This window comes from Babylonia areolata, chromosome 1, assembly GCF_041734735.1.
Source record: "Babylonia areolata isolate BAREFJ2019XMU chromosome 1, ASM4173473v1, whole genome shotgun sequence".
NCBI classification, from domain to species: domain Eukaryota; kingdom Metazoa; phylum Mollusca; class Gastropoda; order Neogastropoda; family Buccinidae; genus Babylonia; species Babylonia areolata.
The window spans coordinates 23,055,435-23,080,434 of NC_134876.1; the positions used below are offsets into that span (position 1 = coordinate 23,055,435).

At 42.6% G+C, this 25,000-nt stretch overlaps 1 protein-coding gene across 1 annotated transcript in view; it reads left to right on the forward strand.

Moving 5' to 3' along the window:
• The window catches only part of LOC143291632 (voltage-dependent calcium channel gamma-7 subunit-like), a 135,567-nt gene that overhangs the window by 100,887 nt on the left and 9,680 nt on the right, over positions 1–25,000 (forward strand). The window contains exon 3 of the mRNA XM_076601601.1: positions 13,960–14,100. Coding sequence (XP_076457716.1) covers positions 13,960–14,100 — 141 coding nt within the window. The remainder of the gene's footprint in view (positions 1–13,959; positions 14,101–25,000) is intronic.

Below are 25,000 nucleotides of genomic sequence, written 5' to 3' on the forward strand. Positions count from 1 at the left end.
ATCCCCAGGCATATTTTACACAATAGGTTTTTAGGTCATGTGTGTTTGTCACCAACAATACTTTTAAATGGGTGGTATATTGATGTTAATGATCGTTTTGCTTTTCTGTAACGCAGTAAAATCGATGTGTGATGTGACACTAAACATCGTCCATGCTACGTCCACAAGACGAGGAGATCAGTCAGAAAAGAAATTCCCATCAGCTACATCATCACTGACCACTAGAAGTCAGTTCATAATCCTGCACTTGGCAGTGCACACATTCTCAATCTCGAAGGATCTAACCCTTCATGAATCCACTGGAAATGGATTTGTCCAGTTCGTCTTATTGATGACACTCCTGGCCGACCTCATTGATCGTGGATGTGAAGATGGCTTAGAACTTGCTCCTCCCGCCAAATTGGTCGCCCTGACAGACTTGGACAGGAATTAAGAAGCGTTAGGGAACCCGGGCACTCCATCGTGTGGTGCTCCACCGAAAATGGGGAAAAGGGAATGGTTGTTTTAATACATGGTGGTGTCTCTTTCGTCGCTTCCATTGGGGTGTCGTTTGTATTGATTCCTCCTCCTCTTCCTCCTTGTCCCTGCCCTTCATCCTCCCGTCTTTCTCTTCCTCTTCTCCCTCCTTCCCCTCCTCCTCCTCCTCCTTGTCCTCGTCCTCCTCTCCCTTCCTCCACCTAATCCACTTCATGGAATACATCCACCAGGTATGATTGTAAAACAACCATAGTGCAATGGGGTGTTTGACTTATTGTTTTCCTTCTGTGTTTCATAATCACAAATCGACATTGCCTTATTTCTGTAATGATATAGATTCTTCGAACGGAACATTATTGTCTATTTCACGAAAAGTGGGCACCAGCAGCAATTTCCTGATATCATGGCTTGGAGTAACATATAAATGATAGATTGATCGAGTTATCTTTTTTATATTGTTTATTTTTGCCACGTCTCAGCTCAGTTTGGAACGAAATCTACCAGACCGTCCAAGATCCTAGCTGGTTTCATCGATCAGAAACATGGTGGTGGCCTGCCCTGGCTTGTTTGACCAGATGCAGAAGCGTCAACTTATTCTTTCATAATATTATTTTCCATTACTGCCAATGGCGCATTTATGAACCCGTTCTCATGCTTCTTCACAGGAACGAGATCAGTTGGAAAGAAATTCCTGTCTGCTGTACTACCACCAACTGCGAGGAGTGATTTCAGTGACCCCGTTCTTCGGAGTACACAAATCTCAAATTCCATGACCAGTTTGTCCAGTTCATCGTGTTGCCGAATCTCCTGACATGGTATCGATCGTGAACACGGAGATGGCGTCAACTTGCTCCTCGCACCAAATCACGCGCCCAGTCAAATTTATGCAGGGGTGAAGAAGCGTTTAGGGGTCTGGAATTGCATTGCCCTACATTTCACTGTAACGTGATGAGCGTGGAAACTTCAGATCAAATGCGTGTTGATGACTGTTCCATTGCTCGCATTGGATATCGTTTTATACATATTCTTTGTCTCCCTCAAGTTTATCTTCTTATTTCTCATCTTTATCTCCCTCTTTCCTCTTGTCCTTTTTGTTGTTGTTGTTGTTGCTGTTCTTCTTCTTCTTCTTCTTCTTCTTCTTCTTACACAGAACAATCATAGTAACATGATAAGCAATCCCCCAAGTTATCGAAAATCGTCATAGTCAAGAACTGATATCCCCCATTTTTTTCTCATGAACAGAGACCCTTCAAGGGAAGTCTTGTTTCACGCAAAAAATGCCCACCATCAATACGGTTCCTGAGATCATATGGCAGCTCATAACACAAAACACAGGTAAACATTAGATGTCATTCCACGATTAATTTTGAAACGAAATCAACAAGTTCTCCACAATGACTTAAATCCCGACTCTTCTTGTGATCAGAAATACGATGGCGTTTACTTTGTCTTTCGGCCAAATCACTCATCATGTCAATTTGGGGAATTGAAATACAAATCTGGGATTTGCACTTTCGTACATTTCACGTCCAACTGGTATACTGCTTTAAATATGTATTTAGGGAACTGGGTGGGGGCTTACTTATCATTAGAGCTGTAACTGCTAGATGTGTTTCCATTTCCATGAACTAATCAAAACAAAACAAAACAAAACATATCCCTGATTTGATTTGCACTGCACGCTACTTCACGGCTAAACTGGTCTATTGTTTTAAATCTGCATTTATGGGAGCGTATGGGTCTTATTTCTCGAGAGAACCGTAAAACAAGATATCTGTTTCCATTACCGTGCCACATATTCCTCGACAAATCCTCCTTTCTTTTTTTTTTCTTCTTTTTTTTTTTTTTTTAAATTTGGGTGTATCCTTGTTTCCGTCAACAAACAGAGGGTGGTTGTGCACATTTTATGGGGATGCTTTCCCCTCACTGTCAATGGCAGACCCATGAATCAGAATCCATGCTTCCAGCCAGGGATGAGATCTGTCAGAAGACACATTCCTATCTGCAACCCCATCGATGACCCCCAGAAGCAATTTCGGAGTACACACATTACAATGGCCTCTGCTCTGTCAGAGTTCAGCTGGAAACGAGTTTTCTTCTTCGTCTTCTTCTGACACAACACACACACTCTGTGACACAATGTAGATCTCCCCATTGTGAAGGGAGAAATATAAATTCAGTCATGGGATAAGGAATCAATGTTCACTGCATTTCTGATAGAGAACTATCCCCATAAAAGCAACATTCTTACCCAGTCCGCGAAAGTGGTTACCAGTGATAGATTTCCTAACGTTCAGAGGTCAGAGCAACACATTTACAGTTCCACAACACTGCTCTCTGTACCTCCCAGCATGAAAAATATCACTTCTTGCAAACATTCTGACGTCCCATGTATCGATGAAGTAGTGACGGCCAAACCGTGCCCCTCTAGCTCTCACCATGGGCACAGGCATCCACAAGCTTTGTGTTTGGAGTACTGGAGTCATAAGTGAGTCATAAGTTACCTTCTGTGCTACTTCACAAGGAAGAGGTGGATTAGAAGCTTAAGTCTTATCAGCTACATCACCACTGACCAACTGAAATAATTTCACGATCTTGTGCTTTGGAGCACACACATTTCCAACATTACGCCCTCTGCCCCCACCTAGTTTGAATTGAAAGTTTGCTCAATTCCTCGAGTTTACGAAACCCTCGACCGACCTTATCGATCATGAACATGGAGATGGCTTTAACTTGTTCTTCCCGCCAAATCACATTCCCAGTTAAATTGTGGGGCAGGGATTAAGAAGCACAAACGGACCCTGAGCTTGCACTGTGGTACATTTACCATGGTTCGGTGAAAATGGAAATAACCGTACGTGAATAAGTGATGATATTGACTCCCATTGCAATGCTGTTGTATGTAGTTTTCCTCTCCTTCTTTATCTTCTGCTACCATTACAGCTACTCGTTACTGCTGTTGCTGCTGCTGCTGTTAATGCTGCAAATATGACTGCTACTACTATTACTACTGCTATCACTCCTCCTACTACTGCTACTACTACTACTGCTCATTATTCTTCTGACAGAGCACCGTTCTTATTCGTTATTATCATTATTATTACTGTTGCTGCTGCCATATCTGCAGCTCCTGCTACTACTGGTACTACTACTGGTATTACTACTGCTACTACTACTACTACTACTACCATTGATGCTACTTCTGCTGCTGCTGCTACAACTACTTCTGACGAACAAAGTCCATGTAAACATTTTGTGGTATCCCCTTGCGTACACCAACAATGGAGTTCAAAGAGGAAATCAGGAATTGGTATTCCCTACTTTTCTCTCAGACAAAGGTCCTTAACATGTAATATTGTTTCCTTTTATGTCAAAACAAAGAAGTTTCGTCAACATCCTTCCTTTCCTGACTCTGTTCTGATCAATAGCACACCTGTTTCACTTTCTCCTTCTGTTCGCAGTCTTGGTGTAATCCTAGACCAGTCTCTTTCCTTCCAACAGCACATTTCGAATATATGTAAAGTTGCCTATTTGGAACTGCGTAGAATCAGCTCTATCCGCCACTATCTCTCAGCCGATGCAACCAAGACACTTGTATGCTCTCTGGTTCTCTCAAAATTGGATTACTGCAACTCTCTTTTGGCCGGCCTTCCCAAATATATGTTAGACAGACTCCAACGAATTCAGAATAACGCTGCCAGACTCATTTGCAGAGCTTCTAAATTTGACCGTTTCTCCTCTCCTTCAGTCTCTCCACTGGTTGCCTGTTTCTGATCGAATAGACTATAAGCTATCCACTCTGACCTTTTCTGCAGTCAACGGATCTGGCCCCAAGTATCTTTCTGAACTCCTCCATATCTATACCCCGTCTCGCCAGCTCCGTTCTTCCTCTGATACTCGACTTCTCAGGATACCTCACGTCAGAAGTAAAACCTATGGACACAGATCGTTTTCTTTTCAATCGCCAAAGACGTGGAACAAGCTCCCTGATAACCTCCGTCATTCTGATTCCCTCGCATCTTTTAAATCTCGTCTCAAAACTCATCTTTTCCCTCAGCAGTAAGTTCAATTGTGGCAGGTCCACTTCCTTTGCGTTAGCTGTGCTTGACTATGTGTGTATACATATGTATGGGTATATAACTACATGCATGGATATGAATGTGTATTGTGTGTGCGTGCGTTTATGTAAGTTTGTGCCTGCCAATGTGTGCGTATGTGTTAGGGTAGCTGTTAGATACACATGTATGTTAAAAATGTATGTATGCAGTGTGTGTGTGTGTGTGTGTGTGTGTGTGTGTGTGTGTGTGTGTGTGTGTGTGTGTGTGTGTGTGTGTGTGTGTGTGTGTGTGTGTGTGTGTGTGTGTGCGTGTGTGTGTGTGTGTGTGCGTGTGTGTGTGTGTGTGTGTGTGTGTGGTCACATTTTGGTGTGTGTATGTAACATAGATGTAATGTTTTATGTTAATAAAGCGTTTTTGTAAACCACCTAGAGCAGATTTCTGGATAGTGTGCTATATAAGTATCCATTATTATTATTATTATTATTATTATTATTATTATTATTATTATTATTAAAACGTACCATTCACTCTGCACATTCTGACATTTGAAGATCAGAGTGCCGCGTTTATTATTTCACAACATCTACAATTTCATCGTTAATTGAAACCAGATTATTTGCGTTCGTGATTTGTCAAACATTCTGACTGGTCTTTCTGAATCAGAAAGTAAAGATGTATTGACCTTGCTCCTCTCACCAGGCACAGAAACATTCACAGACATCGTGGAGGTACATTCTGCCATCACAGTCAGTGAGACAGTCATGAGTCAGTTTCAATTTGTCCTTCCCAAGACATCAGTTAGAAGGAGAAAAATATGTATCAGCTACACCATCACCGACCCTCAGATGTAATTTCATGACCCTGTGCTTTGGGGTACACACATTTCCAATTTCATGGCCTCTGCCCCCCGCAAGGCTCCATTGGAAACGAGTTCATTCAATCCGTCATGTTGACGAAAACTCCCGACTGACCTTATCGATCGTGAACACGGCGATGGCTTAACTTGGTCCTCCCACCAAATCACACGCCTTTTCAAACTGGGGAGGGCAGGAATGACGAAGAGTTAAGAGAGCCCGAAATTACATTTCGCTACATTCCCTGATGGCGTGGTGGGAGTGGAAAGTTTTGCTTAAATGTGTGATGATATGTTTCACTGCTCCCAATGCATTGTTGTTCAGATTTCTTTTCGGTTTTATTTTCTGCTCTTTTCGTTTATTTTTTTCTGTTTCTTCTCCTTCTGACAGAGCACAGTCATCGGAAAATGTTGCATACCTGACCCCCCCTCCCCCTCCGCCCACCTTCCACCTCCCACCATGGGGAAAACAATTGATAGCGGAATCAGAAACTGATTTTTCTCAGTGTTCATGCACTTAAAGATCAAAAGGAACTGTGTTGTCTTCTACACCAAGCGTGACCACCAGTAATGCATGTCCTGACGTTTTGAGATCAGAACAGTAGCCAGCATTTACCAAAATACGACACTACTTCACCACACATTCGGAAGTAGATTCCACCAGTTCACCATTTCTCTAACAGTCTGACTTGTTTCGTTCTTAAGCAAGATGGTTTAACCTTGATCGTATAAACAGACAAATTAGCAAGCATCTGCAAACTATGTGTGTGTGAGGTGGTGGGGGGGAGGGGTTACTTTTTTTCCCTCACTATCAACAGTAGAGAGAGTCGTGAATCAGCTTTCATGCTTAGTTCCCAGGAGAAGAGCATTTGGCAGGAAAATTTCTGTCAATTCCACTGAAAAGGGAAAGGAGGATACGTCTCATACACTGCAAATAGCACAGCCTACCAAAACGCCAATTTTCATGCTGCACTGTCGCCAGGTCATACGCGTCGTCTACACTGCGACAGGAAGCAATCAAGATTGAGGAAGCCAACGTATGCATGGCGCTGCATTCGTTGCCAGCTTGCCCAGTCAGCAGAGGTTAAAAGACGGATCGCTTGCTTCTTTGACCAGATGCAGAAGTGACAACTTATTCTTTCAGAATGTTGTGTCCATTATGGCCAATGGCACATTTATGAATCCGTTTCTATGCTTCTGCACAGGAACAAGATCAGTTGGAAAGACATTCCTATCTGTTGTACTGCCACTAACTGCGAGAAGTGATTTCCGTGACCCTGGTCTTTAAAGTACATACATTTCACATTCCATGACTTACACCCTTTCAACGTTCGATCAGTCAGTAACGAGTTTGTCCCGTTCATCGTGTTGGCAAAGCTCTTGACTAATGGTATCGATTGTGAACATGGAGATGGCGTCAACGTGCTCATCGCACCAAATCACGCGCCCAGTCAAATTTATGTAGTGATGAAGAAGCGTTGAGGGGTCTGGAACTGCATTGCCCAACATTTCACTGTATCGTGGTGAGAGTGGAAACTTTAGATCAAACGCGTGTTGATGACTGTTCTAATGCTTACATTACATATCGTTTTACACATATACTTCGTCACCTTCATTTTTTTTTCTTCTTTTTCCTCATTCCTGTCTCCCTATTTCTTGTTGTCGTTGTTGTTGTTGTACCACTACTTCTTCTTCTTCTTCATCTACTGACACAGGACAATCTGTGCGATATAACATACAATCCCCCGAGTCAGTGAAAGCCATTATTTTCCAGAACTTATATCCCCCATTTTTCACATGAACAGAGACCCTTCAAGGGAAGCATTATTTCACATTAAAATGCCCACTATCAATAAGGTTCCTAAGATAATAAAGTCAGGTATTAACACAAAATAATGTTAAATGCCACATGTCATTCAATGATTGATTTTGAAACGAATTAACAACTTTTCCATATTACCAGAAATCCCGACTCTTCTTGTGATCAGAAATACGACAGCTTTCACTTTATCTTTCGGCCAAATCACACATCATGTCAATTCCCGAATTGAAAAAAATATCCAGAATTTGCACTGTCCTATATTTCACGCTTAACTGGTCAGTTGCTTTACATCTGTGTTTAGGGAATTGGGTGGGGACTTATTTCTCTTGAGAACTGTAAATGCTAGATGTGTGTTTCCATTGCCATGACATATGAGGGGAAAAAACAAATCTGGGATTTGCATTTGCACTGCCCTCTACTTAATGACTAAACTTTTCTGTTGTTTTAAAATCTGTATTCAGAGGGGCGGAGGTTGGGGGGTCTTATTTCTCAATGGAAATGGAAATGCTATAATCTGTCTTTATTACCTTACCGTATATTGCACTAGCTCGACAAACCCTCCACTTTTTTCTTCTATTTCTTAGTATTTGTATGTATCCTTCTTTCTGACAACAGAGGGTGGCTGTGCACACTTTATGGGAATATTTTCCCCTCGCTGTCAATGGCAGAACAATGAATCAGAATCCATGCTTCCAGCCAGGGATGAGATCAATCAGAAGACACATTCCTATCTGCAACCCCATCGCTGACCCCCAGAAGCAGTTTCGGAGTACACACATTTCAATTTCGTGGCCTCTGCCCTGTCAAAGTTCAACTGGAAACGAGTCTGTTCAATTTGTTCGTCGTGTTGACGAAACTCGTGATTGACCCGTCCGATTGGAAATACGGAGATAACACGAACTTGGTCCTCTTGCCAGATCACAGTTTGTGTGGGGTAGGAATTAAAAAGTGTTAAGGGAACCTGAAATTGCATTGTGCTGCATTTCGCTATGACTTAGTGAAAGTGGATTCTGCGAGATTACGCAGTGATGTCAGTTTCATTGCTATCATTCAACCGTTGTTTTATATATCTTCTTCGTCATCTTCTTCTGAAGCAACACACACCCTGTGACACAATGCAGATCTCCCCATTGTGAAAGGAGAAATGTAAATTCAGTCATGGGATAAGGAATCTGTGTTCACTGCACTTCTCATAGAGAACTATCCCCATAAAAGCAACATTCTTACCCAGTCCGCGAAAGTGGCCTCCAGCGATAGATTTCCCAACGTTCAGAGCAACACATTTTACAGTTCCACAACACTGCTGTCTGTACCTCCACGCATGAAACATATGACATCTTGCAAACATTCTGACGTCCCATGTATCGATGAAGTAGTTACGGCCAAACCGTGCCCCTCTCACCATGGGCACAGGCATCCACAAGCTTTGTGTTTGGAGTGCTGGAGTCATAAGTGAGTCATAAGTCACTTTCTGTGCTACTTCCCAAGGAAGAGGTGGATTAGAAGCAACAGTATTATCAGCTACATCACCACTGACAAACTGAAATAATTTCACGATCCTGTGCTTTGGAGTACACATATTTCTGTCATTACGCTCTCTACCCCCACCCAGTTCGACTTGAAAGGAGTTTTGCTCAGTTCCTCGAGTTTACGAAACCCTCAACTGACCTTATCTATCATGAATATGGAGATGGCTAAACTTGTTCTTCCCACCAAATCTCACACCCAGTTAAATTGTGGGGTAGGGATTAAGAAGCACAAACGGACTGAGCTTGCACTGTGGTACAGTTACTATGGTTTGGTGAGAATGGAAATATCTGTACATGAATGTGAGATGATATTTGCTCCCATTGCAATGCTGTTTTGTGTAATTTCCTCTCCTTCTTCTTCATCGTCTACCACTACTGCTACTTGTCACTGCTGTTGCTGCAACTGCTGCAAATACAACAACTACTACTATCACTCCTCCTACTACTGCTACTACCACTACTGCTCATTATTTTTCTGACAGAGCACTGTTCTTATTGATCGTTATTAGCATTATTATTACTGTTGCTGCCGCTGCTGCTGCCACATCTGCAGCTCCTGCTGCTACTACTACTACTACTACTACTACTACTACTACTACTACTCCTACTGCTTCTGCTGCTGCTGCTACTGCTGCTGCTTTTGCTACAACTACTTCTGAGGATCAAAGTCCTTGTAAACTGTTCATGGTATCCTCTTGCATACACCAACAATGGAGTTCAAAGGGGAAATCAGGAACTGGTATTTCCTACTTTTTTCTCTCAGACAAATATCCTTAACATGGAATATTGTTGCCTTTTATGAACATTCCAATTACTATGCACATTCAGACATTTGAAGATCAGAGTGTCACGTTTATTATTTCATAGCATCTACCATTTCATCGTTCAGTTCAAACCAGATTATTTATGTTCATAAAATGTCAAACATTCTGACTGATCTTTCTGAATCAGAACGTAAAGATGGATTGACCTTGCTCCTCTCACCAGGCACAGAAACATTCACAGACATCGTGGAGGTACATTCTGCCATCACAGTCAGTGAGACAGTCATGAGTGAGTTTCAATTTGTCCTTTCCCTGACATCGTTTAGAAGGAAAAAATATATATATATATATCAGCTGCACCATCACCGAACCTCAGACGTACTTTCATGACCCTGTGCTTTGGGGTACACACATTTCCAATTTCATGGCCTCTGCCCCCCGCAAGGCTCCATTGGAAACGAGTTCATTCAATCCGTCATGTTGACGAAAACTCCCGACTGACCTTATCGATCGTGAACACGGCGATGGCTTAACTTGGTCCTCCCACCAAATCACACGCCTTTTCAAACTGGGGAGGGCAGGAATGACGAAGAGTTAAGAGAGCCCGAAATTGCATTTCGCTACATTCCCTGATGGCATGGTGGGAGTGGAAAGTTTTGCTTAAATGTGTGATGATATGTTTCACTGCTCCCATTTCATTGTCGTTCGGTTTTCTTTCCAGGTTTTTCCTTCCTGTTCCATTCGTTTCTTTTTTCTGTTTCTTCTCTTTCTGACAGAGCACAGTCATCATGACATGTTGCACACCCAATCACCCCTTCTCCCCTCCCTCCCCTATCTTCCGCTTCCCACCATCAACTTGGGAAAACTATAAATGGCGGAATCATAAACTGGTTTTGTCCAGTTTTCTCACACGTAAAGATCAAAAGGAACTTTGTTGTCTACTATACTAAACGTGACCACCAGCGATGCATGTTCTGACATTTTGAAATCAGAACAGTAGCCTACATATACCATAACACGACACCAACTACTTCACTACACAGTCAGAAGTAGATTCACCAGTTCACCATTTGTCTAACAGTCTGACTTGTCTCATTCTTAAGCAAGATGTTTTAACTTGCTCTTAACAGACGAATACGTAAGCATTCTTATACTGTGCATGCCTTGGGGGGGGAGGGGAGAAAAACAGTTGGTAGGAAAATTCCTGCCGATTGCACTATCACTGAAGGGAAAGGGGGATATATCCCATACACTGCAAATAACACAGCCTACCGAAAACGGTCATTTTCAGGCTGCACTGTTGCCAGATCATACGCTTCGTCTACACTGTGACAGGAAGCAACCAAGGTTTAGGAATCCAAGGTATGCATGGCGCTAAATTCGTTGCCAGTTTGCCCAGTCAGTAGAGGTGAAAAATACGGAGTGCCAGAAGAACAACCAGGACTTCACTCTTCTCCAGACAGCCAGGACTGCCCCCTTTTATCCCCCTCCCATCGGAACGTCAGAAGGGCAACCAGGATCTCACCCCTCTTGGAACTTCTTGGCTTGTTTTGAAAGCCGGGACTCCGTTTGGGAAGTCAGAACAGACATCCAGGACCCATAGACATCCAGACACCCCTCCCCCGACCACCCCCCTACTCTCCTCAAACAACGCAACCTTTACCGAACCAAGACATAAACCCTGAATGACTTTACCCGAAGGGCTGTTCGTCAGTATGTTCCTAATCTCAAGTGTACAAGGAAAAAAAATATATATATATATGATAAATAAATAGATGCGGTTCAGGTTTCACGTCGTGTCTGACGTTATTCACCGCGTCGCAATGATCGTAGACTTGACAGCGTTCACATCGTTGCTGTATGTCTCTGTGTTTCTGTCTGTCTGTTTCTCCCTCCCTGCCTCCCTCCCTCCCCCTCCACTCTCTCTCTCTCTCTCTCTCTCTCTCTCTCTCTCTCTCTCTCTCTCTCTCTCTCTCTCTCTCTCTCTCTCTCTCTCTCTCTCTTTCACTAGCTTGTCCCTGACTATTGACATTGTGTTTCTTTTTGTGTCGTTTTTCTATGAAATACAGACGTATCTACTGCATGTCATTGTTAAGTAAATAAATCACGCCATGGTTATTTCATTTGCTTATTGAACAAATGAATGACTGATTGGATGTCTGGGTGGGTAGCTCAATGGCTGATGTTAGTTGGTTGGTATCACATCATATGATGCGCTGTAGCGTATATGGACCAGTCCGCACGTTTTTGCATCTCCTTGAAACTGAAACCGATATGTTATTTTTTGTATGGACATTATATTATATTGCATTGCATTAATTAATTCCATTCTCGTTCATTGCTGGTGTACCCAAGCAGAATAGCTGACTGCTCAGTTGATATGGTAGAGCAGATCGGTTGAAGAACGATCGATCGTTCAATACCCTAAGAGCCAAACCCAGCAGTCAATGGCTAATCAGTGCCTGTTAAATAGCCTTTTCCCAGGACCTTGCATTACCGTCGATCTGTGTGATGTAACAACGGGTGCAATAGCCGAATGGTTAAAGCGCTGGACTTTCAATCTGAGGGTCCTGGGTTCGAATCTCGGTGCACCTGGTGGGTAAAGGGTGGAGATTTTTCCGATCTCCCAGGTCAACATATGTGCAGACCTGCTAGTGCCTGAACCCCCTTGGTGTGTATGCGCACGCAGAAGATCAAATACGCACGTCAAAGATCCTGTAATCCATGTCAGCGTTCGGTGGGTTATGGACACAAGAATATACCCAGCATGCACACCCCCGAAAGCGGAGTATGGCTGCATACATGGCGGGGTAAATAAATAAATAAAAACGGTCATACACGTAAAATGTTACATGTCTGTCTGAGTGTGTATGCGTGCGCGTCTGAAATCTGACTGAATGACACAGGAAACGAATGATGAGCGCCAAGTAGCAGTCGTCAGTCGGCTCTACCCGGGTAGGCAGCCTGTGGTGCAAAAGTCCCCGTGTATGTAAAGCTCTTGGTCTCTGACCGAGGATAGGCGCTATATAAGTATCCACATCAATCAATCAAAACCCTCTCCCAACCATCACTCTTGTTGTTGCAGTGAACATCCGAAGAGGATAGGCGCTATATAAGTATCCACATCAATCAATCAATCAATCAAAACCCTCTCCCAACCATCACTCTTGTTGTTGCAGTGAACATCCGAAGAGGATAGGCGCTATATAAGTATCCACATCAATCAATCAAAACCTTCTCCCAACCATCACTCTTGTTGTTGCAGTGAACATCCGAAGAGGATAGGCGCTATATAAGTATCCACATCAATCAATCAGTCAAAACCCTCTCCCAACCATCACTCTTGTTGTTGCAGTGAACATCCGAAGAGGATAGGCGCTATATAAGTATCCACGTCAATCAATACATCAAACCCCTCTCCCAACCATCACTCTTGTTGTTGCAGTGAACATCCGAAGAGGATAGGCGCTATATAAGTATCCACATCAATCAATCAATCAAAACCCTCTCCCAACCATCACTCTTGTTGTTGCAGTGAACATCCGAAGAGGATAGGCGCTATATAAGTATCCACATCAATCAATCAATACATCAAAACCCTCTCCCAACCATCACTCTTGTTGTTGCAGTGAACATCCGAAGAGGATAGGCGCTATATAAGTATCCACATCAATCAATCCATCAAAACCCTCTCCCAATCATCACTCTTGTTGTTGCAGTGAACATCCGAAGAGGATAGGCGCTATATAAGTATCCACATCAATCAATACATCAAAACCCTCTCCCAATCATCACTCTTGTTGTTGTAGTGAACGTCCGAAGAGGATAGGCGCTATATAAGTATCCACATCAATCAATACATCAAAACCCTCTCCCAACCATCACTCTTGTTGTTGCAGTGAACATCCGAAGAGGATAGGCGCTATATAAGTATCCACATCAATCAATCAATACATCAAACCCCTCTCCCAACCATCACTCTTGTTGTTGCAGTGAACATCCGAAGAGGATAGGCGCTATATAAGTATCCACGTCAATCAATACATCAAACCCCTCTCCCAATCATCACTCTTGTTGCAGTGAACATCCGAAGAGGATAGGCGCTATATAAGTATCCACATCAATCAATCAATACATCAAAACCCTCTCCCAACCATCACTCTTGTTGTTGCAGTGAACATCCGAAGAGGATAGGCGCTATATAAGTATCCACATCAATCAATCAATCAGTCAAAACCCTCTCCCAACCATCACTCTTGTTGTTGCAGTGAACATCCGAAGAGGATAGGCGCTATATAAGTATCCACATCAATCAATCAATACATCAAACCCCTCTCCCAATCATCACTCTTGTTGTTGCAGTGAACATCCGAAGAGGATAGGCGCTATATAAGTATCCACATCAATCAATCAATACATCAAAACCCTCTCCCAACCATCACTCTTGTTGTTGCAGTGAACATCCGAAGAGCCACAGTGTTCCCGCTGGTCAGCCTGCTGATACTGCTGATCGCCGGCATCATGTGCTTCATCGGGCACTGCCACGCCACGCGCAAGGTGCTTACCTTCGTGTCTGGCATCCTGTTTGTCTTGGCAGGTGAGTGTGTCAGTCAGTCAGTCAGGGGGAGGGAGAGGAGCGGGGGAGGGGGGGGGGGGGGTCTGGGGGGGGAGGGTGAGGGCGCGTGGCGGGGGAGGAGGGGGGGTGGGGGAGAAGGGAGAGAGAAAACAGTGTAGGTCCTTTCTTCTCTTCTCCTATCCTTGAGATATGTTTCTTTTTTTTCTTTTTTTCTTTTCTTCTTCATTTTTTCGGGGTGGGGGGGGGGGGGTTCTTGTGGTTTTTCTTTTCTTTCTTTTTTTCTGTTTGTTTTTGTTCTTATTTTGCTTCTGTAATTTAACTCATCCATCCTCAGTTCAGATGTGCCTTGTTTGTTTTGTTTCATATGATCGCACGATTGTGTGCGCTTGTCAGGATATCCAATGATACCAGGAAGTGGGTCGCTTAGAAATGTGAAGATCTCTCGTGTAGACCTGTACCATGTATGATTCAATCTGTGTGTGTGTGTGTGTGTGTGTGTGTGTGTGTGTGTGTGTGTGTGTGTGTGTGTGTGTGTGTGATTTATACTTTCCACAAATTCAAGTCACCTAAGTCAAGTAAAGTTTACTTCTGCAGTATCCAGCCGTAGTCTGAATATGAAACTCGCGAATCTTTTGTCACTGAAATGTGTGTGTGTGTGTGTGTGTGTGTGTGTGTGTGTGTGTGTGTGTGTGTGTGTGTGTGTGTGTGTGTGTGTGTGTGTGTGTGTGTGATTTATACTTTCCACAAATTCAAGTCACCTTTAAGTAAAGTTTACTTCTGCAGTATCCAGCCGTAGTCTGAATATGAAACTCGTGAATCTTTTGTCACTGCTGTGTGTGTGTGTGTGTGTGTGTGTGTGTGTGTGTGTGTGTGTGTGTGTGTGTGTGTGTGTGTGTGTGTGTGTGTGAGTTTGTGGGTGCGTATGAGTGTTTAAGCACAGTATATGAGCGTGTGTCTAAGTGTAATTGTCCATTTATGTGCATTTTAGGCACACACACACACACACACACACACACACACACACACACACACACACACACACACACACACTCGCACGTACACACACACACATACACACACACACGCACGCTCGTACACACACACACACACACACACACACACACATATATATATATATATATATATATATATATATATATATATATATATATATATATATATATATATATATATATATATATATATATACGCACACGCACGCCCGTGTGCGAACATGCGCATTTTACGCTGCATGTACGTGTGTGTAGAACAGAAATGCATTTGTGCATTTCATAATCATATTACTCTGTGTGTGTGTGTGTGTGTGTGTGTGTGTGTGTGTGTGTGTGTGTGTGTGTGTGTGTGTGTGTGTGTGTGTGTGTGTGTGTGTGTGCCTAAAAATGTCACCCTTTGTTTCTGCTGCCGAAAGCATCCCCAAATAGAGTTCCTTTTTTTTCTTTTACCTCTCTGTCGGGGATTGGTCTGGCCCTCTCAAAACAGAAACCATTCACTGGTCTGCAGCCTCGAAATAGAAACCTAAATTTGACTCTCTCTCTCTCTCTCTCTCTCTCTCTCTCTCTCTCTCTCTCTCTCTCTCTCTCAGACTCTCTCTGTCTCTCTTCTCTCTCTCTATCGCCCCCTCTCTCTCCCCTCTCCCCCTCTCTCTCTTCCCCATTCTCTCTCTCTCTCCTCCTCCTCTCTCTCTCTCTCCTCCCCCTCTCTCTTTCTCTCTGTCTGGCTGTTTGTTTGTCTGCCATTTTCTTTCTTTCTTTCTTTCTTTCTTTCCCTTTTCTGTTCTTTATTTCTTTCCTTGCTATCCGTTCTTTGCGAGCGCTGTCTGTCTGTATGTTTGTCTGTCTGTCTGTCTTTCCGCCTCTTTCTTTCTTTCTTTCTTTCCTTCTATCTGTCTTTTCTCTCTTTGATTATTTCTTCCTTCCTTTATTTCTCCTTTCTTTCTTTCTGTCTTTCCTCCCTGTTTACTTCCTTTCTTGCCTTGCCATTCTTCCTTTGGGAGCCCTCTCTCTCTCTCTGTTTCTCTCTCATTAAATTGAGAGAGAGCGAGAGAGAGACAGTCAGACAGAAAGAGACACACAGAGACACAGACAGAGAGAGTCAGAGAGAGACAGAGTCAGAGAGAGTCAGAGAGAGACAGAGTCAAAGAGAGACAGAGAGAGTCAAAGAGAGACAGAGAGACACAGTTTCAGTTTCAGTAGCTCAAGGAGGCGTCACTGCGTTCGGACAAATCCATATACAGAGAGACACAGAGACAGAGAGAGTCAAAGAGAGACAGAGAGAGAGAGAGAGACAGATAAAGAGACAGAGACAGAGAGACATAGACAGAGAGTCAAAGAGAGACAGAAAGAGTCAAAAAGAGACAGAGACAGAAAGACAGAGACGGAGAGTAAGTCCTGTAACACCTTGACATTTGAACCTTGATGAAAAGAGACCAGTGTGCTATGAACCATTCGTGCAATTCCACTTCGTGTGTATTCTTCAGTAGACTTGTTGTTTTTGTGTTGTTGTGTTGTTTTTGTGTTGTTTTTGTTTTGTTTTTCTCATAAACAAACGTAATGCACCTCCAAAGGGAGGAAATCCAAACACAGAGTGCTGACCTGGCATCCTGACATTTAGGCCTGTCTTTAATTCACTTCGTCCTGGAGGTGACATCTCTTCACTGATAAACAAAGCATACGCGTCAATGTCAGTCAAGTGGTTGACTCTCTCCATACGAACGGCGAAAGAGACGACGTTAAAATATTGCAAGCGGAAGGCTCTTATACTGAAGAGGTGAATGTTGACAAAGAATACCACAATTCTGACGACGGAAGCTAAAGGTTGGGTCATTCAGACACCCACTGGACATCCGAGGGGTCTGTGTAGAGGAGAAGAAAGGACTGGCCGTACTGAGTGAGTTAATGCTCAAAACAGTATGATCGATAAAGCCTAGTGATATAATCACGAGAAGAAGAAGAAAAACACATTTGTATATCGCCCTCTCTCTCTGAGAGCTAAAGGCGCTTTACATGAAATAAAACGTTACAAATTACACGGACCACTCATGACCACTCTTTGCCCCTCTCCCTCTCCCAACCCCAACTTACTTTCTCATACGCCATGCATACAAAGTGAGCTTACATGCGTGGAATGGCGTTGAAGAGGAAGGAAACTGTGAGTGCTAGGTTTTTTGTTGTTGTTGTTGTTGTTTTAAGATGACATTTAGTAAAGAGTGAAAGGCAGAGATAGATACAGTTGCACGGATATGATGAGAAAGTTTGTTCCAGATGTGAGGAGCAGCAAAGAGGAAAGACTGTTCACCATGGGTCCTTGTATTTTCATGAGGAATTTTCAGACGGTAACGGTCAAATGAAGGGCTGAGAGCTGTTGAGAGAGTGTAAGTACTGATAAGGATCAGAAAGATAGGTAGGTCCAGTGGAGTGGAAAGCATAAAAGCAGAGACACGCAACTTTGTATTTCATTCTCGCCTCAGTGGGGAGCCAGTGTAGAGTACGGAGGTGATGAGAAATGTGATCAGGTCATGGGACTCTGAGCGTGGGACAGGCAGCATTGCTTTGAAGTAGCAATGGTAACGACGTAATATGTGATGTTTCTTTATAAATGACTGTTTTCTTTCAGTAGGCTCGCTTCTTGGAGTTATGGAAATCCCTAGACATTTCTACACATACCACGGTAGAAGAAGAATGATAATGCTAACTCTCTGTGCTATATAATCAATGAATACAAAAGATAAAAGTATTTTTATTTAATTTAGATAAAACAACATCAAAATGTAAAAGTAATAATGTAGAAATACATTGTAAAAACAAAACATTTTATTCTTTTGAAGAGTGAATACCACGAATTAAAGTAATTTTTAAACAGAAAAGGTATACGTATCTTCTAAAATAACAAAATAGATATGCGATTCCTTTACAAAACTTTTCATCTCCTCATAAAAAGTGCAAATATCCGGGTCCACGCTAAAGGTGGGGGGAACATAAAACAAACGTCAAGTCAGCGGATTCAAGTGCCTTAGCAAAGTTCGATAAGTGACACAAGTCCTGTAAAAATTCCATGTTGAAGCCGCTAATTCCATCAACATTTCACCGATATTATGGATTCTCCCTCACCCCCCCCCCCCTCTCTCTCTCTCTCTCTCTCTCTCTCTCTCTCTCTCTCTATGTGTGTGTGTGTGTGTGTGTGTGTGTGTGTGTGTGTGTGTGTGTGTGGGTGGGTGTGTGTGTGTGTGCGCGCGCGCGCGTTTCGTTTCTGTACTTGTTTTTATGCATCAATGAGTAAAAAAAAAAAAAAAAAAAATCATCAGAGAAGCAAGTGCAACATTGATGATCTTACTCATAATATATATTCATGAATATAATCCTAAATCTTAATATATATCAAAATACAGATTAAGTGAGAGAGGCCAACATATATATATATATATATATATATATATATATATATACTCAAACAAACAGACAGATAGACACAGACACACAGACGAACAAACGGGCAGACAAGAAGAGAGAAGGTTTCAGGACAGGAGCTTGGATTGAGGAGGCTTGGAGATAGAGTTAGTTTGACTCGAGGGAAAAAATCGATACAGAGGCAGTAAGAATGGCATTCTGGCATTCACACTCACGCTCAATCTGATCCACGAACCGCGCTTTTGCTACACAAAGATTAATATTTGATGGGCCTGAGCTGCAGCGCGCAAACGCGAGTTACGAGCGGAAATGTGCGCGCGTGCGTAAGTGCGTTCTTGCCCGTGAGTGTGTATGTGGGAAGATTAAAAGAAAAAGAAAAAAAAAAAATAGAGGAAGAGAGGGGTGCGCACAGACAGACAGACAGACAGATAGAGAGAGAGAGAGGGGGGGGGGGGGAGGGGGGTTGACTTTTATAAATGTTTCGTCTTTTCTTTTTCTTTTTTTTTTCTTCTTTTTTTTAAGCAGATATGTTGTAGCGTATATGGATCAGTCTGTACTTTGTGACGCCTTTTTGTTACTGAAAATTCAAACCAGTGCCTGAAATGACAGCCTTGAACAAAGCAAAGAAATCAATGTTTTCTGCTCTCCACTGCTTCTGTTTCTGAATGTTAAGAACCAGACTCTTCTCCCAACTCTCCAAGAGACGGCTTTGCCCATCTGATGTATCCATTCACGAATGTCCATTACATTTGTTTTTCTCTTTGGATAAGGCACATCTGCGTATATGACAATGCCGTGTTCTCTGCAAATTTCAGTCATTTGCCGTCAACGTTGGGTTTTTTTTATGTTATTGTATTTCAAAGTATTTGCTTATATGTGTATTTTGTTTTATTCGTAGGGTTTATGCAAAGGTTAGACATATATATGTATCAGTCTGTAAGCTCTGACACCTCCCTGGAAATGAAACTGAATTTTTTGTTTCATTATATCCGTTTTTGCCATACAAGCGTACTACACAAAATTAGGGCAGGCACTTAAAGCCTGACAAGCGCGTCGGATTTATGCAGAGGTCAGGCTATTATTTTTAATGCAGATGTGGTGTAGCGTATATGGATCAGTCCGAAAGCTTTGGCACCTCCTGGAGAATGTCCAGTGCATTATGCTTTGTGTTCAACTAGTTAAACTCCTTCGTCAGCGATGCTCTCTCGCATTTCTTGCAACTGGTTGATTTACTGGTACATATTATTTTCAGCAACCAAAATCAGTTCTTCTTGTCTCTAAGTGTGTGTGTGTGTGTGTGTGTGTGTGTGTGTGTGTGTGTGTGTGTGTGTGTGTGTGTGTGTGTGTGTGTGTGTGTGTGTGTGTGTGTGTGCATCTGCATGCTTGTATGAACGTGTGTGTGTGTGTGTTTGGATCTGCACAAATTCGCCGAACATGGCCCAATTTTATTCTTGCTTTGTTTTGATCATTCGCCCTATATGTATCTGTTGTTTTATTCCATGTTAACGCATTTACTTGTTTATTTCTCTTATTCTTATGTAAATCTATGCTCTCTAGGCATGACTATAGCCAGACTTAGACTTCGATGTGGCAGTGTCGTTGGACGCAGGCTTTTTACAATCCACCGAAACACAAAGGGAAGCCTGTTCTTTGTTTTGTTTTTTGTTTGTTTGTTTGTTTTGTTGTTGTTGTTGTTGTTTTGTGTGTGTAGGAAGGAATTTTTGTTTAATGTCCCGTCACACATATCGGTGATTGAAGACATTTTGTAAAAGTATTTATGAATACATCTGAGTATTATCGGTTAGAAGGGGTGGGAGATGTGGATGAATGGAGGGTTTGGGGAAACTGGGCAAATGAGGGTAAAAATGTGGAGAGTGTGTGTGTGTGTGTGTGTGTGTGTGTGTGTGTGTGTGTGTTTTGTTGTTGTTGTTGTTTTGTTGTTGTTCTTGTTGTTGTTGTTGTTCCAGTTCATGATGCTTAATTTTCTATCCCGGCTAGACTTTAGAATGAGACACCTTCGTGACGTTAACGAGATGGAAAAGCCACTGATGAACCATACCAAGCATTTCTTGTCTGATATCACTTGTAGCAGAGATGACATAAAGCTGAAGGCTAGAAGAGAAAAGACAAACAACAGGAAACAACACTGTGGTCACACTGGAAGATAGGGAAAGATAGACGGACCCAGGGAAGCGCTGTGGAGCACAACCAGGACACACTGTAACCAGCAGAACTCTGCTAGCTGATCAAGCAATATAGACATATGAAGGGAGCAGTGAGTGAATCAATGAATTAACAAATGAATTAATACATGAATAAATAGATAAATGAATACATACATACATACATACATACATACATACATACATACATACATACATACATAAATATATAAATAAGTGAATATATAAATGAATAAATAAATTAATTGATTAATTAATTAATTGATGCATCTATATATAGATGCATAGATACATACATGGATAAGTGCATGAAACACGCCAAGCGAAACCAGAGGCGTCACAGCGTTCGGACCAGTCCATATACGCTACACCACATTTGCTAGGCAGATGCCTGCCCAGCAACATAACCCAACGCACTTAGTCAGGCCTTTGGTGCATGCATAACATAATTAGTTTGCGCGTACCTGTCATAGGGGATTTCTTCTACAGATATTTTGCAAGAGGATAACGCTCTCATTGTCATGGGTTCTTTTTCAGTGCGCCAAGCGCGTGCTGCACACGGGACCTCGGTTTATTATCTCATCCGAATGGTTAAAGCGCTGGACTTTCAATCTGAGGGTTCTGGGTTCGAATCTCGGTGCACCTGGTGGGTAAAGGGTGGAGATTTTTTCCGATCTCCCAGGTCAACATATGTGCAGACCTGCTAGTGCCTGAACCTCCTTCGTGTGTATGCGCACGCAGAAGATCAAATACGCACGTTAAAGATCCTGTAATCCATGTCAGCGTTCGGTGGGTTATGGAAACAAGAATATACCCAGCATGCACACCCCCGAAAACGGAGTATGGCTGCCTACATGGCGGGGTAAATAAAAAACAAAACAAAAAACGAACGGTCATACACGTAAAATGTAACATGTCTGTTTGAGTGTGTATTTGTGCGCGTCTGAAATCTGATTGAATGACACAGGAAAACGAATGATGAGCGCCCAGTGGCAGCCGTCAGTCGGCTCTACCCAGGTAGGCAGCCTGTGGTGCAAATGTCCCCGTGTATGTAAAGCGCTTAGAGCTTGGTCTCTGACCGAGGATAGTAGGCGATATAGAAGTATCCACATCAATCAATCAATCCGAATGACGCAGATGCTCAGTTTGATTTTCCAGTCAATCAAGGGAGAAAGGCCAAGAGCGGGATTCAAACTCAAACACTCACGGACTCTGTGTATAAATATACACGAGTGTCTTAACCATTCTGCCACCTTCTTCTTTACAACAACAGCACAATGAATAAGTGGCAACAACAATAATGACAGCGACACGAAGATGTAACGAACACAGCAATGATGGAAGAACAGCACGTTAAGAGCAACTTCGTACTCAGCACTGCGCTAAACAGACAGACAGACAGGAAGAGGTAGAGAGAGAGAGAGAGAGAGAGAGAGAGAGAGAGAGCGAGCTACATTGTAGGCCTACACCACACACACACAGACACACACACACACATGTACGCACGCACGCACGCACACACACACACACACACACACACACACACACACACACACACACACACACACACACACACAGGCACACACCCCTCACCCAACAAAAGATGCTTCTCCAAACTATCGATTTTCCTTAAAAAAACAAACAAACAAAAAACAAAACAAAAACCACACACACACGAAAATATCTTTTTTTTGAAAAGCGCTTCGCTCGCGCGAGACAAGTCAGTGTGCGCAGTTGTAAACCCGAACCAGCTAAGTGTGATGAGTCCAGCTAGTGTTAAATGGAACAGACTAGGACATGGCTGACTACAGGCTCAGGGGCTGAGAGACTGAAGTTCAGTCAATGGACCTGGTGTGTCAGTGTCTGTTCAGACTGTAGTCCTGCTGACCCAGAATCTATGTTGACACAATGAACTATGCATTTCTTTTTGTTTATTTGTGTGTGTGTGTGTGTGTGTGTGTGTGTGTGTGTGTGTGTGTGTGTGTGTGTGTGTGTGTGTGTGTGAGATAAGAAAAGATGGAGAGACAGAGACTGATGGACAGACTAAGACAGAGAGAGAAAAACAGAAGAAAATGGAAACAAAATCACAGATAAACACACGTACACAGACGCACACATACAGACACACAGACACTCACACACACACACACACACAGACACACATACACACACACACACACACACACACACACACACACACGCACACACACAGCAAGCTGAGGGTACATACACGAGTATGCAGCCTTCGTTCAACTTCACCCAACAAAAATCGCACCCCCTCTCCCCTATCCCACAAACTATCGATTTTCGTTAAAAAAAAAAAAAAAAAAGATTCGCTCGCGCGCAGTTGTAAACCCAAACCAGTTAAGTGTGATGAGTCCAGCTAGTGTTAAATGGAACAGACTAGGACATGGCTGACTACAGGCTCAGGGGCTGAGAGACTGAAGTTGAGTCAATGGACCTGGTGTGTCAGTGTCTGTTCAGACTGTAGTCCTGCTGACCCAGAATCTATGTTGACACCATGAACTATGCATTTGTTCTGTTAGTTGGGGTTTTTTTGGGTTTTTTTTGTTTTGTTTTTTTGTTGTTGTTGTTGTTGTTTTGTTTGTGTGTGTGTGTGTGTGTGTGTGTGTGTGTGTGTGTGTGTGTGTGTGTGTGTGTGTGTGTGTGTTTGTTTGTGTGTGTCTGTGTCTGTGTCTCTGTGTGTGGCTGTGTGTGTTTGTTTCTTTGTGTATTTGTGACTTTTTTTTCAAGCAACTTGTGAGAGACAGAGAGAGTGAGAGAGAGAGAGAGAGAGAGAGAGAGAGTGAGAGAAAGAGAGTCAATTAGACAGTTAAAGAGAGACAAGCAGACAAAGAGAGACAGACAGACGTCGGGATAGACAAGTAAAGATAGTCAGGCAGAGACATTAAGACAGAGAGATAACCAGAGATGGAAACACAGGTCCAAAATATCAAATCACTATTATGTATTTCAAAATGGTTTGGGCACTGGTGTATGAGTGTCTGCATGGGCATGTGTGTGTGTGTGTGTGTGTGTGTGTGTGTGTGTGTGTGTGTCACACACTCAGAGCAGTTAGGCTGTTTATGCTCATACATATGCATTTCATCGCCCCCCCCCCTCCCCCCAACCACCTTTTTTTCCTTTTTTTTTCTCTTTTTTGTCTCGCTATAATTAAGAATTAAACGGAAAGAGAGAACAATGGAAGTCGGTAACGGTAACAGTGAGGTAGTGATGGCGGGGAGGCTATGATTGCACCATTTTTAGACAGCCCGTTTCTGGGTGATTCGATTACACAGCATCCATTTAATAGCATGTCATTTTTTTAGATTATTGCGCTATGTAATGTGACGTTATTCAACATTTATTTCGCATAATCATGTAGTTATCCGCTGTTGTGCGCATACCCCAGCATTGGCTTCAGAAATGTAAATGATTCACACAAGGGGAGATGGGTAGAGAAAAAAAAAAAAGAGTGGCGGGGGAGATAGAGACAGAGATGGGGAGGAGAGGGGGTGGTTGGGAGAGAGAGACAAATAATTACATACAGAGAGAGAGAGAGAGGGAGAGAGGGGTGAAAGAAAGAGAATGCAAATGCGAATGCAAAATTTGTATTCAGACTAGACCAAGTCAATTAACTGACACGGGCAAACGCAAGCTACATTAGTTACACAAGTGAATATTGAAATAGAACGTTGAATCATGGATAATAACAATCGTTAGCAGGAAACGTTCACATTTCTTTTGTTGTCCAAGGTAGTCAAAACTGCAACCAACGCAACCGTTCTAGCATTTTGTTAGTGTGGAACGCCAGATTACATGGTACACTTTCGCTTCTGAAGGACATAAGCAAAGCAAATCTAAAGCGACATGGATTATGAAAATATTTAGACTGGACATATTTCATCCACAAGTCATGAAGAGCAGGACAGCCTTGCACAGAATGAATTTAATCTTCCTCACAGTTATGGCATCACCAGTATAGCATTCTATCAACCCTTCTGTTATCAGATCCAGAGCGGTGATATACAATGTCTCAGACACCAACTCATAGTTTTATCAACGCATATCTAACGTATCTATTCATTACAATTTCAATGTTGTGTTCAACATGATGAGTCAACTTAGACATCAAATATTCAGGAAATCTACTGTTGATCTGGATGTGATCATGCCAGTCCTGCCATCTGCAGTCAACAATTCTTTGTTCAAAACAGTTTATAAATCCTGTTATATTTCCAACGCCCTTATCATCCCAGACACTTACAAATCCATAAGAACACAGACATGTCCGTATGCCTATCAATATCATTA